Source organism: Puma concolor, chromosome D1, assembly GCF_028749965.1.
Source record: "Puma concolor isolate L17-30 chromosome D1, mPumCon1.1.hap2, whole genome shotgun sequence".
NCBI classification, from domain to species: Eukaryota; Metazoa; Chordata; class Mammalia; order Carnivora; family Felidae; genus Puma; species Puma concolor.
The window spans coordinates 26,591,432-26,606,845 of record NC_141676.1 but is presented as its reverse complement, the minus strand read 5'-3'; the positions used below and the strand labels follow the sequence as shown (position 1 = coordinate 26,606,845).

At 48.8% G+C, this 15,414-nt stretch overlaps 1 protein-coding gene across 4 annotated transcripts in view; it reads right to left on the bottom strand.

Annotated features, from left to right (window-relative positions):
* SLC1A2 (solute carrier family 1 member 2) overlaps nucleotides 1–15,414 on the bottom strand; it is a 142,218-nt gene that overhangs the window by 87,187 nt on the left and 39,617 nt on the right. The window contains exon 1 of one of the 4 annotated variants that reach the window (XM_086677683.1): nucleotides 4,442–4,557. The exons of the other annotated variants lie outside the window; for them this stretch is intronic. Within the exon in view, the coding sequence (XP_086533809.1) occupies nucleotides 4,442–4,449 (8 nt within the window). The 5' untranslated portion in view covers nucleotides 4,450–4,557. Of the gene's footprint in view, nucleotides 1–4,441; nucleotides 4,558–15,414 lie in introns of those variants that run through there. 4 annotated transcript variants of the gene reach the window in all.

Below are 15,414 nucleotides of genomic sequence, written 5' to 3'. Positions count from 1 at the left end.
CGGTACTGCCTCCCGAGGAACCAGCTGGGTTTCTGCAAAGGATGGGTAGGATATCTCCCCCCCACCCCCCGCAGTACTGTCACCCCCCAGCTAGGGCTCTTAAAATGTCTCAGCACGTGCAGGACTGAACAGAGGGAGCCCTTGTTTTGTTATTTTTTTTTTTAATTTTTTTTTTTCAACGTTTATTTATTTTTGGGACAGAGAGAGACAGAGCATGAACGGGGGAGGGGCAGAGAGAGAGAGGGAGACACAGAATGGGAAACAGGCTCCAGGCTCCGAGCCATCAGCCCAGAGCCCGACGCGGGGCTCGAACTCACGGACCTCGAGATCGTGACCTGAGCTGAAGTCGGACGCTTAACCGACTGCGCCACCCAGGCGCCCCAGGAGCCCTTGTTTTGTAATGCACTTTAGTGGGCATGTTTCACTACATGGATTAGGTGAGAGGGTTGGGGGTAAGCTAATGTGGTGGGTAAACTGCACTGCAGGAGAAATAAATGGGAATATGGGGGCGGCAAAGGAAGGAAGGGAGGCTTTGGAGCAGAGAGCAAGAGGCCCTATCAGTCCAGAGGGGAGGCCATGGAAGGAAACCGTGGCCAATGAAGACTATCCCAGCTGGGAGGAGTGGCCAAGGGAACTTCCATAATACTAACAGCACTAATAATAGCAGTAATAATAATGTCGATGGTAATGATAGCTCACATTTACAAAGCACTTACTGCGGGTATCCTTCCAAGCAAGCGCTGTCCTCTAGACCCTCCACAACCCCGTCAGGTAGGTAGTACTCTCATCTCCATTCGACGGGGGAAGGAATTGAGGCACCCAAAGTCAAGTGAGCTGTCCACAGTGATATAGCAAGTGGCAGGGCTGGGTTTTGAAACTCTGAGCCCATCTTGAAGAAACTCGGCGGTACAGAAATGCCCAAGGCTCCACTGCACTCCACTTGCTATCTTGTTCTGCGGTACACACACACACACACACACACACACACACACACACACACACCCCGCCACCTCCCTTGAGGCTCAGACCTTCCATAAAGTCGGCTACGCCTGCAGCATCTGCCATCTTTAGGCCGTGGAACTTAGGGAAGCAGGGGATCAAAACAGCTCCCCGGGAGCAAGGGAGGGGGGTGGACAGCAGCCTGAGCAGTGCGTGATGTCATGGAGAATATTCTCCCTCCGAATGGAGGTGCCTTGGAGAAACGTTCGCTTCCAGGCATCCCCGGAATGGGAAGAGAGTCTCCCAGGCCCCCTGCATGGGGGATGGGGCTTTCAGGTGGTTTCACTTAAACCACAAGGACAATAGGATCATTGGCTGAGCTGGAGAATTTGTGAAATTTCTGGACACTCGAATTTAGATACTTTGTTTCCTTGGTTCTAGGATATATATACATTTTTTTAAAAAAACGTTTTAAAATCTCTATAATTGGGATACATGGTGTTTCTCTTTTTACTTAAAAAAAACTATTATTAAATTGTTTGTACAGCTTACAACCAAGGGTGATTTAGAATGGAGTAAAAGCAGCTGTCCTAGAACCTTCTGGTGGAAAGGGTGCCTGGGTGGCTCAGTCGGTTAAGCGTCTGGCTTCGGCTCAGGTCATGATCTCATAGTTCGTGGGTTCGAGCCCCGCACTGGGCTCTGTGCTGACAATGCAGAGCCTGCTTGGGGTTCTCTCTCTCTGCCCTCCCCGACCTGTGCTTTTTCCCTCTCTCTCAAAATAAATAAATAAACTTGAAAGAAAGAAAGAAAGAAAGAAAGAAAGAAAGAAAGAAAGAAAGAAAGAAGAAAGGAAGGAAGGAAGGAAGGAAGGAAGGAAGGAAGGAAGGAAGGAAGGAAGAAAACCTTCTGGTGGGAGCAGATGAAGCCGCCTGGACCTCTCTCTTTAGCAGAGGCTTGCCACCCCAGTTGTTCCTCCAAATGCACAGAGGCTGTGTCCCACCTTCTTCCTCTCTCACAGTCTCCTGCTTGTTCTGATCTTAGCTCAAACATTGCTTCCTCCAGGAAGCCTCCCTGACCTATCTAGACCAAGTCTAATTCCCCTATTGATCTGTGTCATAGATCAATGTCCACCGTCCCCCACTAGACTGCACCCCCAGAGAGGGCAGGATTGGGCCTTTTTTGCCCCCCAATGTTAAATCTCCAGTTAGGAACACAATAAGAATCTCAATGGTTTTGTGCTTCATGAGTACATCTGAGTCTCGAACATAAAGCTAGAAGAAAAATGACAGATTCTCATCTCAGATGATCACAAGTTCCTTTCAATAATCCTTGGTAAACACCACCACCAAAAAGGGCGGGCATGAGTGGCTGTATTAATTTGGATTTAGTAATTCTGGAAACAGGTAACAAATATTTTAAACCTTTATATTCACAGACCTCGTAATCCGATCTTGGGAATATGGTACATGGAACAATCTCCCAGAAAAAATAAATGCAATTCAGACACAGATGGCCAATTGTAGCACTCCTTATAAAATACAGAAATTGGAAACGACCCAGTTCAGTCATGGCAAAGGTTAAGCAAATGATGCCGCAGCAGTGGTAAAGTAGAACAGAGATATCAAGAGATGTAATTTCTTATCCATATTCCCACATGGCAACCTAGTGCCTTTCTATGAAGCTGGGCATAAAGCAGGTCCCACACATGGCCCGCACCGTGTCATAGTGGACCTAAGAAGGGAGTTTAGAATAAGAACTCATAGGAAAAGAATTTTAGGTTCCCTTTTCTTTCACAAAGGAGGGATTGGCAGCATCAGAAGCAGATATAAGAGGAAAGGAATACAGCATGATCTCTAATACATATGGTCGTAGATTATGACCACAAGGAGACACATTGCAAGAGTGCCGACCTCTGGTTCACAGATTGACATTTTCCCCCTTATTTATCCTTTTAAATATTTTAGCAATTCTCTGCCATGAGCATATAGAACTTTCATAATCGTAATATGAGCAGCCTGTAAACAAAACTATAAACAAATGAACTTCAAGGAAGTCGTTTTAAACAGTGAGGAGAAATGGGCCAAAATGTGAACAGGCTAAGTCATTTACGCTATTGTAACAAAGGAAAAGCATTGGGTTTTCACAGTTTCAGATCAGCCACAGTGCCAAGCACATGTAGAAAGCCCTCCCTCAAAATCTAACTTTCCCACACTTTGTGATTTCCCGAATGACTGCTGTCAGCAGCGTCTACTTCATTGGACTTACTACTTTTTAAAATCATCTTTTTGGGGCTTCTGAACACAGAAATCAACACTTCAAAGGATAGGATGTTTGAATATGGTCCCAATTCTGATAAACACGAAACCTGTTCCCCAAATCTAGTGAACATTCGATAGATAGGCATCAAAGGGCTGAATGACCATCAGCCATCTTCTTTCCACTTCTGGAGGGAAAAAAAAAGCAATAACTTGAAAGGGAGAAACAGCAAACGTATCTGGTGGTCTTTGTAACACCTACACTCTGTGTTGCAAGAAGAAACACTTAAAAGGATCGCGGGGTAGAACGTTGAACAAAATACCTTACGCGCTTAGCAATATCAGAAAGTGTCTTTCCACCACGGAAACCAAGCCTGCTGGCTTTCCCACCACACCAAGTACAGGTAACAGCACCGTATCACTTAACACTTTTGCCTTTGAATATGTGGACCCAAGAGCTTTTGCAGCAGGATTAACTGGTTGACAAGGCGAACTTAATGAAGTCCCTCACATGATTCGGTAACTTGCAAATGGAAATAGTTTCAAACAACATGTAAATGGCGGAGCTGGGATTCGTGGATTTTTATCTGGACCGATTTCTTCAGCAGTGATTGCTGAAGACAGGAATGTGAGAACCTCTAGAAAGAGTCTGAGGTTGAATGCAGAAGACAAAGCCAGTAGGTATGACGTCTCCTACTTTTGGGTGCTTAAGTTCTTCAAGATGCAATCACAGATGATGATTTTGGTAAAAGATACAACTTTGCCAGCTCATGACTAACCATCTTATCAATGGGTCATTTAAACCAGCATTTAAAAGGGGGGGGGTCCTATATGGAAAGATACAAATATCATTTATTCATTCACTGAGTCATTCAACACCTATTCATCGAGAAGCGTACCATGTGCCTAGGGTTCCAGGACCTGCACATTTTATTCACCATCCTGAGTCATTTCAGAGCCAATGATTTCTCTGATGAGCAGATTACACTTTCCAATTTTTACTCCTCCTTTCTCTGAAACTACATGTCTAGAGAGAACCTAGTTCACAGGAGGAAGCTCACATTACTTCAGCCCGTGGGAAAAGCAAGTCTCTTTGCCAAGTTCCATACCAAAGGAGGCTCTAATAAGTATTTTATAATAACCTGTTGTTCCACCTTTCCATTTCTCCTTTTTCTCCAGGAATATAGTGATTACCTCCTTCTCATCCCCCCTCACTGTCCACCCCCACCCTACCCAAGGTTTCTGACCTGACCATCTTCTCGTCTCCAGGAACGCGCTGGCCACCTAGCACTGCAGTGAGCTCTCTCTTCCATCACGGTCCTGCTGTACTTCAGAGGAAAATCTGTCGGGTGCTTTAAAGTTTACCTAACCAGCGTTCTGATGTCCTATTGACCGCCATCATTTGGCTGGAGAGCTGTCCTATTGACCGCCGTCATTTGGCTGGAGAACTCAAGGTCGCTAAGTGTTTGTTTGAATGTTGTGTAATTATGCAAGTGAAAGATCTCTCAGGATCATCTTAGCCCTTTGATGGCCCTTTCCTCTCCTTAAGCAAGGACTACAGCTGTTCCTCGCCAGGTTTGGGCAATTTCCATGTGGCTCTCCCAGCAGATCGCCAGGAGGGCCCTGAGCCCAGATGATTCTCCCTCCGCACTTACCCCCTTCCTCCCTCATCCAGCCTTGCAGCCATCCGTGGTCATTAACCACTTCATCCCTGTAGCCTCGCTCCCTGACATTTAATCCAGACTCATCAAAGTACTGTGTCTTTAACTTCTAACCGCCAGTGTAAATGAAAGGGGCCCACTCCTTTTAAGGTCCGGAGATGTTCCAGGCTTCCAATCCTTTCTCTGTACTTAAATTCTACATGTTCTTTTAGCTTAATTTATTCATGGACTCTTTCGTTTTCTAATGAAGTGTAAAATCAAAGGTCAACTTATTGTTTTCAGATAGATGTGAACACCAGTCCCCAAGTCACCTTCAACGGCATCCGTGGACTAGAGCGCCAATTCTCAGAATGTGTCCCTCAGGACACTAATCCCCCCAAGTGTCCCTTGATATAAAGGTTAAGGGGTCAAATAAGATTGGAAAGAGCTGCTCATCCTTGAAGACTCACGAAGTCTGTTGGCGTATCAAGGCTTTGAGAAGTTCAGTAGGAAAGAAACGTTTTCGACCAAGCCTTACGCAAAGTCCCTGGAGCCCAGAACACGCTTTACTTTTTGTGTGTTTTATTTTTCTTACATAAAAACTATAGACGTGGCATAGATTCGGTGGTCCAAGGAACACACTCTGGGAAGCAGTGATCTGCTATATAAACACCGAGAGAGCCCCGAACCAATGCTGTAAGTTGGACTTATTTTTGTAGAGAAATAAGTAAAGGCTTTCAGTCAAAAGATTTAGGAGGATGCAGGCAGCCTTGAGTTAGTACTCTGGCTGCAGTTTAGTATAGAGAATGGAACCTCAGTTCTCAACTGGGATAGATGGCAGGTGGGGAAGGGGCCAGGGGGCTAGCTGGCCCATCGCCCACGCCAGACAGGAGACCTCCACGTGCTTTGCAGATAATCGGACGTGGAGCCCCCCATAACTGGGCCTTTGCAGGAGCCCCACATCCTGAAGTCCTGATCCACTATGTACACCCTTCCCCACATCCGTGGCTCTTTCACAAGCTCTTTATGGCCCAGTTCGGAGCCGTTTCAATCCCAATCTGAAATTTTCGCAAGCACGACTGCATCTGGAAAAGGACTGATATTCTATTTGGTTCCTAATCGCTACCATAGATAAGTATACAGCAGGCAGAGGACATCTTGGGAACTCCACCTGAGATTTTAAGCCCACTTCCAGCACTCATGTGTGATTCTGGGTAGATTACTTAACAACTCGGGGCCTCAAATATCCCGTTCGTCAAGAGGCATAATAATAGTAACGAGGGGCACCTGGGTGGCTCAGTCGGTTGAGCGTCCGACTTCGGCTCAGGTCACGATCTCACAGTTCGCGAGTTCGGGCCCCGCATCAGGCTCTGCGCTGACCGCTCAGAGCCTGGAGCCTGCTTCGGATTCTGTGTCTCCCTCTCTCCCTGCCCCTCCCCCGCTCATGCTCTCTCGGTCTCTGTCAAAAATAAAAATAAACATTAAAAAAATTTTTTCAAATAATAGTAATGATAATATCTCATAGGATTGTTACAAAAATTGAAAATTAAATCAGTCAATGTACATGCAACAGCATGCAACACACAGTAACTATTATTATTGATTGTCATCATTATTGTTTATCATGATTAATTATTATTTATTGATTCATTGCACAGATATATTTCTTGGGCAAAACAGCCACTGCCTTTAGGAGCCCTCAATGTCCTTTGAACAGCTTTGCTATTGAGAGTTGCCAATAGAACCCGTGGTGTATCCACAGCAAGGTCTCAGCTCTCCCCAGTAGCTTGACTACTACTGAAGTCCTTCTAGTTGCCACATCTAATCCTCCCTTGGCGACATTTATCACAGCGAACCTTCATGGAAGACTCACTATGTTCTGGGCCCACTCGGAGGGCTGTGCATGTGTTGGCCTTGTCTAACTCCTTCAACAACCCCAAGGCGTAGGCACTACTGTTATTCCCATCTCTAAGGCCAGAAGACACAGAGAGGCTGGGCAACCTGCCCACGTTCGCACAGCAGTTCACTGGCAGAGCTGGGATTCAAACCCTCAGAGTCGGATCCTGAGCCAGCACCCATGACCACCGTACTACCCTGCCTCTCCCTGGAGGGGGTTACGACGTCTGTAGGGGCATGAACGTGTGAGGAAGGAGGAGAAGCGGAGAAGGCAGGGGTGGGCACGGGTGAGGCATGGAGAGGGCACAACCGCCTTTGGGGCGTCGTGAAGAGAAAGACAACCGGCTGATCAATTAGTCGTGCACAGCCCGAGCAGCGCTCCCATTCTGCCTCAGAATGTTCTGAGGTTGCCGGAGACCCGTGGACGGCCGAGGGGGAGGCAGGCAGCAGGCTGAGCCCTGGCAGCGAGGAAGGGGGCCCAGCTGGAGCCCAGGACACAGCTAATGAGAGCAAAGCTGCTACAGAAGCCTCTTTTTCTGGGCTGCCAAGAGTTTTTGTTATTTGTAAAATAGGGGCTCATCGGAGAGTTTCAAATACTGTTCGGGAATCAGAACCAGAGGGTGCCTAAAGATCCCTCCCAGCGGTGGGGCCTTAGGATGCCAGCTCCCCCAGGGTCCATCTCAAAGCTCAAAGCGACCGACAGAAGAACTAACACTCAGGGTACTCTGTGAGCCAGGGGCTTTGGGCTGAAAGCTTCCAGCAACCCTCTGCATGGAATTATTATCTCCACCTTCCAGACGAGGCAGGGAGAGGGAAAACAAGTTGTCCCACGACATGTGGCCGGCAAGGACTGGCACCAGGGCCTGAGCTGGAGACGGGAGAAACCCCAGGCATGGTGTCCGCACGCAGAAAGTGGCTCGAACCCAAGGAGCGTCAGCACCTTTCGTTCCCTGACTCCTCCTCCGGGGAGCCCCTAGGATGGGACCCAGATGCAGACCTGCACGCAGCAGGCGGCTCGTCCGCACCCTCCCCGAGTTCTGAGTTCTATTTGCTCTTCCTGCAAAGAGAGGCTCTCGGGCATGAGAGCTTAGCAAGCGACAGGGCACAGGCAGATGGAGTGTCCCCGAGACACTGGGGCCCTGCGCTGGTTACCATCGCTGCCACTCTGCACACAGAGGCTGGATTTCAAAGCAGCTCTTGGCAGAGATTCTGCTCCCTCCGACACCAAGAATACCATATGTGTCCCTGATCCAAAGGGAGAGGAGACAAACCCCCTGCTGTTCTGGAGCTGGTGTCCAGGAGGCTGACAAACAACGTCTCAGCATTTCCTTTCAATAGCCCGGGGAGGGGTGGGGGGACACCGGTGGGAGCTGCAGGGGGAGGGGGGCAGTTAAGCAGCTGAAAGTTCCCCTTTGTGTCGCTCTCACAGACTTCTGGAAGGGGTCACGTTGGGGCGATTCATCAGTCACCCAAGTAGACTCGGGCTGAGAAGCAAATTCAGATACTGTGGTTAAAAATAAATCTCTGCTCACCATCTTCTTATTAATATTCTGTAAATGTGTTAAGGACCTTCGGCCAACAGGGAGAAAAGTTCATTTACCCAGTGGTGGCTACACTGGCTCTAATAATCTGGTAAGAGGAACTCTATAGCTAAGCCCTTGATTTCTTTTCAAAAAGTTATGGGGAAATGTTAAGCACAAAACAATTCAGCGAGGCAATTACTTGTTCGGACAGTCTGCTGGCATTTGAGTACCACTCACTGACTGCATAATCACTCTGTGCCTCAGTTTCTTCATAGGTAAAATGGAGCTGATCACAATAGCTGTTGTACCTGTGGGTTAATACATTCAGACCCCTATGTCCAATGGTGCCTGAGGCATAACACGCACTCAATACAAGTTAGCTATCATGCAAATTCAATCTATTTTATAATATGTATGGTAATGACTATCATTTATTCCTATTGCCAAGGGCAGGGTTGAGAGCTTGTAGACAGAGCACAGGTTAGTCCTCCAGACAATCCCAAAGGGTGGGTATCATGCCCATTTTACAGATGGGACACTGAGAAAATGGAGTCAGAGAAGTCCAGACCCGGTGGACGGCAGAGCAGGATTGAAACCAGATCCATCTGAACTCATGAGTGATGCTATGTAATTTCATTGCCTGGTTAGTGTCAGACTGTGAGGCTGGCAAGAGAGAGAACCTGATGGTCCCCATTTAACTGGTATAAAAACGGAGGTAAAGAGGTGAAATGATGAAGGCATATCCAGTTTTCTTTGCACAATGCTATGCTACGAACATCACAACGGCCGGGACAGGAAATGAAACTGAGGGAGACTGTAGTAATAATTGGACTTCTTTCTTGACCAAAATAACAGAGCAAAGGCATCTCTGGTCCCTCTGAGGGGAAGTCGTATATGTGCCATTCGGGCACCTCCTCTAAGAGCCCCCCCAAGCTCTTGGAACTGCTCCTTATACATGATTGACCACATGGTAAAGCTGGTTTAACTACAGTCCTGAAATCTGGTCTTTCTGACTGTGACAAGGCCCTGTGGTCAGCATCTCCAGTTAGCTATTATAGCATTCACTACAATCATCAAAGCCTCTAGCTAACCTCTGCGTGTGGGGATCACTTCTCTGGAAGACTCCTCTTCATCCTTCAAAACCTTACCCAGCTATCTCTGCCTCTATACAGTCTCTCTTGACCATCCGCAGCCCTCAACACAATGGATGCTTCCCACTCCTAAACTATTTCTGTATCCTTTACATATTTCCAACACAGAGTCCTCCATTAGACGGGGAGCAACCTCCATTAGACGAGGCACCTACAACTTATTTCAATTCGTTGGGAATTAGCAACTCCCACAGGGAATTGTGGGAACAGGCCACCCACCCGCTCATGGGAACAGGCCACCACGCTGCTAAATGCCCAACGATCCACAGGGACAGCCGCTCCCTGGCAAAGAATTATCCAGCCCAAGATGTCAATGGTGCTGAGGTCGAGCCCCTGGTCTACCCAGTAGCTCTCAGTTAAGCCGCACCCACAAGGCTGACCAAAGAGTTTACTGCCTTCATACTCAGGGCTCAGGACCCGCAGCAACGTGTGTTTTGGTCCCCAAATATTTGCAGCACCTCTGCAGGAAGAGTATACCTCCCCTATCCCTAAAGACACGCCGTGCCTCACGGCTGCCTTTGGCCGATAGCACGAGGTCCTGTTCTGGATGCTCTGGGTGCCCTGCCCACCTTCCTTGCCTTCTCAGTATAGTACACTCCAGCCACCTTCCGCCTCCCAGGGTCTGCATCTCTTTGACTGAGGGCTTTCTCAGAAGTGGGGAGGTGACTCTGCCCCCACGCAGGCCAGAAGGGCTGGGGAACTCAACCCCCCGGGAGTAGCCCTCAGCCACTCCCGGGCAGTTTTGAATGTGTGGATACACCAGCTCCCTTGTTCCTCAAGAGGACAACTCTGAGCATGTAGCTTGTTCCGTCTCTTGAGAATTTCCCCACAGGATTAAGTGGGAGTTGCCTTCATTGCTAGCAGACTCGATAACTCACCCTCTCTTGGCTGCCTTCCACTTTCCCCACTTACCTACCAGGTAGGTTTCGTGCACCTCCTAAATACGCTACTCATGTTGGAATCCTTGACCTAGAACTTTCTCCTAGGAACCCAGACCAACACAGAATAGAAGTAGCATAGGATCCCTCCCGGAAGAAGCATCGGGAACCTTCGCATAGTTCTGTCATTGCCCTTTTCGTCTCTCTGCTACGAGAGAGGCATGGCCCCGGGGGGGGGGGGGGCTGTTTCTTTAGCTCGGGTCCCCCATGGAGGATAGTACCGGTGTCCTGCAGCCAGATGTAACAGAAACAAGAAACAAACGTCGTAGCTGTAAGCCACAGAGATCTGGGGCTTGTTGTTACAGAAGCATGACCTGGTGAAAGCTGACCGATACAGGGCTTGTTACTTCCAGGGGACCTTTCTCACTGACTCTATTGTAGGAGAGCTGGGCTATATACGTTGCAAATTATATTTGTCTAAGGGCAAAATCATACAGCCCAGCCCTGTCTCCTTGAACTTGTAGATGACTATTGTCTTCCCTTTCCCTCATGGCGCCTTGTGCAGGGCTGAGAATTGGTGAGCACCCAGACACTGGTAGACTGGACCCAGAGCTGCCTGGGTTTTACCACCCAGACCAGTTCAGGGCCGGTGGCTCTTTGGGGAAAAAGAGACCGAAGATGAGGATCCTGGCCTGGAGATAAATGAAAGCATTAGCCACGCTGGCCGGGAGACCTTGGGGGAAGTCCCTTCCACCATCTGGAGCCGCCGTTTTTCTCCCTCCCCTACTTGACCCGTCAGCCCTGAGAACAAGCTAAATTCAGACCCGAACTCTCAAGGGAAAGACTGTCTCATCCAGGTTACAAACGGCTCCTTTCCTTTCTCCTTCTCGTGGGTCGGAAGAAGACAGGTGCATTCTCCCGTCCCTCTGTCCTTGACATTTACTGAATATGCAGCACGTGCTACGCATCAGGCTGAAAACTACTCACGGTCTGTCACAGCGTTTCACAGGCTTGAGTCACCCACAGCGGCAACATCACTATTTTTGCCACAACTGAATGCCATCTCTGCTATTACGTACTTAATAGTGCCTAACACTCACCAATTCTTTGTCCCTAAATGCAGGCACCCTGAGAGGCATTTTTACACTACTGTCAATGGAAAACCAGTACCACTGATGAATAGAAGGGGGTGTGAAAACCAACGTGACAATAAACATTTTTATTGACTTTCAGCTAGGTCCCGCTCGCTGAGGCTTCTGCTGCCTGCCCACTGTTGTTGTTGTTTTAGATTATTTATTTTGAAAATGAGAGAGAGAGAATGAGGGGCTAGGGGGGAGGAAAGAGAGCAGAGGAGGGGCAGAGACAATCCCAAGCAGGCTCTGCGCCATCAACCGGGAGCCCAACATGGGGCTTGATCCCGTGAACCACTAGATCACGAACCAAGTTGAAAGAAAGAGTTGGACACTCAACTGACCGAGCCACGGAGGCGCCCCTGCCCTCTCTCTGTTTTCAAGGGAGGTTGAAAGGTTTCAGGGCAGCAGCAAAACACAGCCGCACCTGTTTTAACCTTGTCATAACCAGACTGAAGAATCCGAAAAGGAAATGATCGTCTCACCATATGATGCGATGTTAATCTGTCATCGGTGCACCCCCAATCGTCCCCTGTGCCCCCTGAAATCATCTCTCATTTCATCAGGACATCAACCTCACACCTGGAATAAAGCTGTATCATGCGCCTGGATCCTGACCGCAGTACGGTTTCGTTATTAACAGCACAGACTGTAGCCGGTCCGATACAGGCTTGAGTCCTGCTTCGCCCAGTGCCGCCGGGCAACTCTGGCAAAGTAACTAAACCTCTCTTACCACTGACGCCTCCGCAGGGGTCCCATTTCCTTGCTTCCTACCATTTCATTTGCCTCCTGTCTATGGCCTCCCCTCACCACCTGGATATGACACCAACGTGGCCACGATTCACACGTACCCCTCTCCTACTGACCTGGACGAGCATCTACTGTGGTCCTCGGTTACCAGTGGCTCGGTCTCCTTCCCTCCCCAGCCCTTCTCATACGACCTTGGTGGCCGGTGGCTACCGGGTTAGAGCCCGCATCTGTGAAGCAATGCGAGGCTGCCTGGCCCCGAGAGGCGGAATGTGAACCTGCGGCTTTGTTTTTCTTAGCACCGCCACATTAGAGAATATGCCAATGATGCCTCAAAATCTTTGCAAAGGAAAACTCTTTGCAAAGGAAAACTCTTTGCAAAGGAAAACTCTTTGCAAAGGAAAACTCTTTGCAAAGTGCCCTCCTGTAAGGTCTGTGGGGTAAGCGCCATTTGTGGTGATGCCTGAGGCGTCACTAATCCTCCTTAAATTCTTTGCCCGGCTCTCAGAAGGACACCGAGCGACATTCATGTGCTCAGCTTCTTGCTAAATGAAAGACGCTCAGGTAACCATCAGAGTCTCAGGCTCCACTGTGTGAGGGAGGTGCCCTTAGTGTCTCCATCATGCAGACGAAGAAACTGAGGCACGGAGGATTTCAACAACGTGCCTGAGTTCATTTAGCGCACGGTGGTTTGGGAGGAAAGCCCAGGCAGTGTGGCAGGGCACGGGGACTCCACCTAGGACGCCCGCCTGCCTTACCGCCTGCTCAGAGATCCAAGCCTGTGACTTTCAGAAGCAGCAGGAACCACTGACGCGGGACCTAAGCTGTGTCCGGGGCATAGGGAAGGCCTCCTCTTACAGATGGTGACCGGCACAGAGCCTAGGGGAACACGAGGGGCCTCCAGCCACGGAAGGAGGTAAAGGGCTTCCCGGGACCAGGGAACAAAATGCTGGCCACCTCCTGCCTTGTCCCTCCTGCAGCTGTCCTTCTGCACTCTTTTCTCCTTGAATGCCTTCTTTCAGACTTCAAGGCCCACAGCCAAGTGCTGCTACTTCCATAATAGGAGTGAGCCCCTTGTCGAGTCGGGCAGACCTAGCGGGGATGCCAGTCACGAGGACCTGCCCCAAACTGGGCCACACGACAAATCCCAGGGACCGAGCACGGGGACAGGAAGTGGCTGGTCCGCGGCAGGCATGAGGCCAGGCTGCGGGCTAGGGGAAGAAGCCCGAAACCAGCGACAGAGAAGCAAAAGCCAAGGTTGGAGGTGCAAGGTGAAACTGAGTGGAAGAAAAGTGAAAGCACCAGGAACTGAGCAGATCAGAAACAGACGGAGGACTGCAGGCTGAGCTGTATCAAGGTGGAGGGCTGGGAGTGACCCCATCTGCTAGGCGGGGGGCTGTAGGGCCAACGCAGCACAGCACGGGCAGGGGTACTCTGGTCTGGGAACTGAGCAAGGTGCCCATTGCCCAAAGTGCAGAGTGCTGAGTCAGTGAGCAAACACTTAGAAGCTGCATCCCAGAATCACGTAAACCACAAGCCACAGAAACAGAAATCAGATCATGGGATTAATAATAGCTAAAGTTTACTGAGCATTAACTCTAAGCCAGGCACTTTGCTAAGTGCTTTATATAGATTATCTTATTTAACCCTCGCAGAAACCCTCTGAGACCCCATGGGGCTCCAGAGCCAGGTTGGGTTTGAATCTCGACCGCTCCACATCTTGGCTCTGTGATCTTGGGCAAGTTATTTAAACTTTCTGTTTCTCGGTTTCCTCATCTATAAAATGGGATCGGGCTAATAGTTATGCCACACTGCTGTGATGGGGATTAAATAAAACAACAGGGGTCACATTTACAGTGGTGACTCACAGAGAATAAAGCCTGTCACCTTGACCGTATTACTAGCATTAGCTCCTTTTAGAGACCATCAATCAACCAACCAATCAAGCACAGAGATCTAAGTACATTTTTAAGTGCTAGGGATGGGAATCAAACCCAGCCAGTCCTTCTCGAGAAGCTGGGTGTGCAACCATCATGCCTCAGGGCCTCATACCAACTCATACCAACTGAGAGGGACACAGGGAACACAGGGCACCAGGTGGGGGGGCCCAGGAGAATGCCGAACCAAAGGAAAAGAAAAGCAGAGGACAGAAGAGGGGTCTGCATGCAATAAGCACGTAGCCAGGAGGCTCTGGAGACTGAACTTGGTCCTGGCAGCCGAGATTCAGCCCTCTGCTGGATATGGTTTTTCTAGATGGGACGTGAGGACTGTATCCCCAAACCCCAGCGCTGTGCTGCATACTCATCAACTCTGGTCGGAGCCACACCTCCACGTGCAGATCTCAGAAGTGACATCCTGACCTGGACTTCGTGGGACGGGAGTGCGGAGGATACAGCAGCGGTAACGGCTAACATAGGCTGAGTGATTACTACATACAAGGCACCGCTCTATGCACTTTGTGCTTTAACTCACTTAATCTTCACCCCATACCCTAAGAAGTCAGTTCCATATTATTCTCACTTTGTAGGTGAATACATTAAGGCACAGAGAGGTCACGTGACACTCACAAGGTCACAGAGCAAGCAGGTAATGGAACTCGGATCCCCATACTCTTAACCTCCAGGATCTAGGTCTATAACACCCAGCCAGGCTAGTCTCAGAAATAAGTCGCTAATTTATTAGGCCTTCGAACCTCCCTATTTGTCACTGGATCCCCAGCCTGGGCAATGAAGCATATGTACAACAGTCAACTAAGAAGGTAGGACTGGAGAAAATATCAGATAATCTCAAATTGAGAGGCATTCTACAAAATAACAAATCAGTCCTCTTTGAAAGTGTCAAGGTCATGAAAGACAAGGAAATACCTAGGAAACTGTCACAGGTGGGAGGAGACAGAACAACGAAGTGCAATGTGGGATCCTGGACTGGATCCTAGAACAGCGAGAGGACCTCAGTGGGAAAAACTGGGGGAACCTGAAAGGTCTACACTGGAGTGGGGTTAACTGCTTGGTTTTAACCAATGTCCTATGGTTATGTGAGATGTTACCATTACAGGAAGCTAAGTGAGGGGCACCCAGGAACTTTCTGTATTATTTCTGCAATTCTTCTTTAAGTCTAAAGTGATTTGATTTTTTTTAACTCAGTGTTGAAAAAAAAAAAAACTAAAAATACAAATGGCCAAAGGGTCAAAACCACTGACATTCTCAGTTTATAAACGAATGGGTTGATCTTTGTAATTCTAGTGTTTCCACCTAT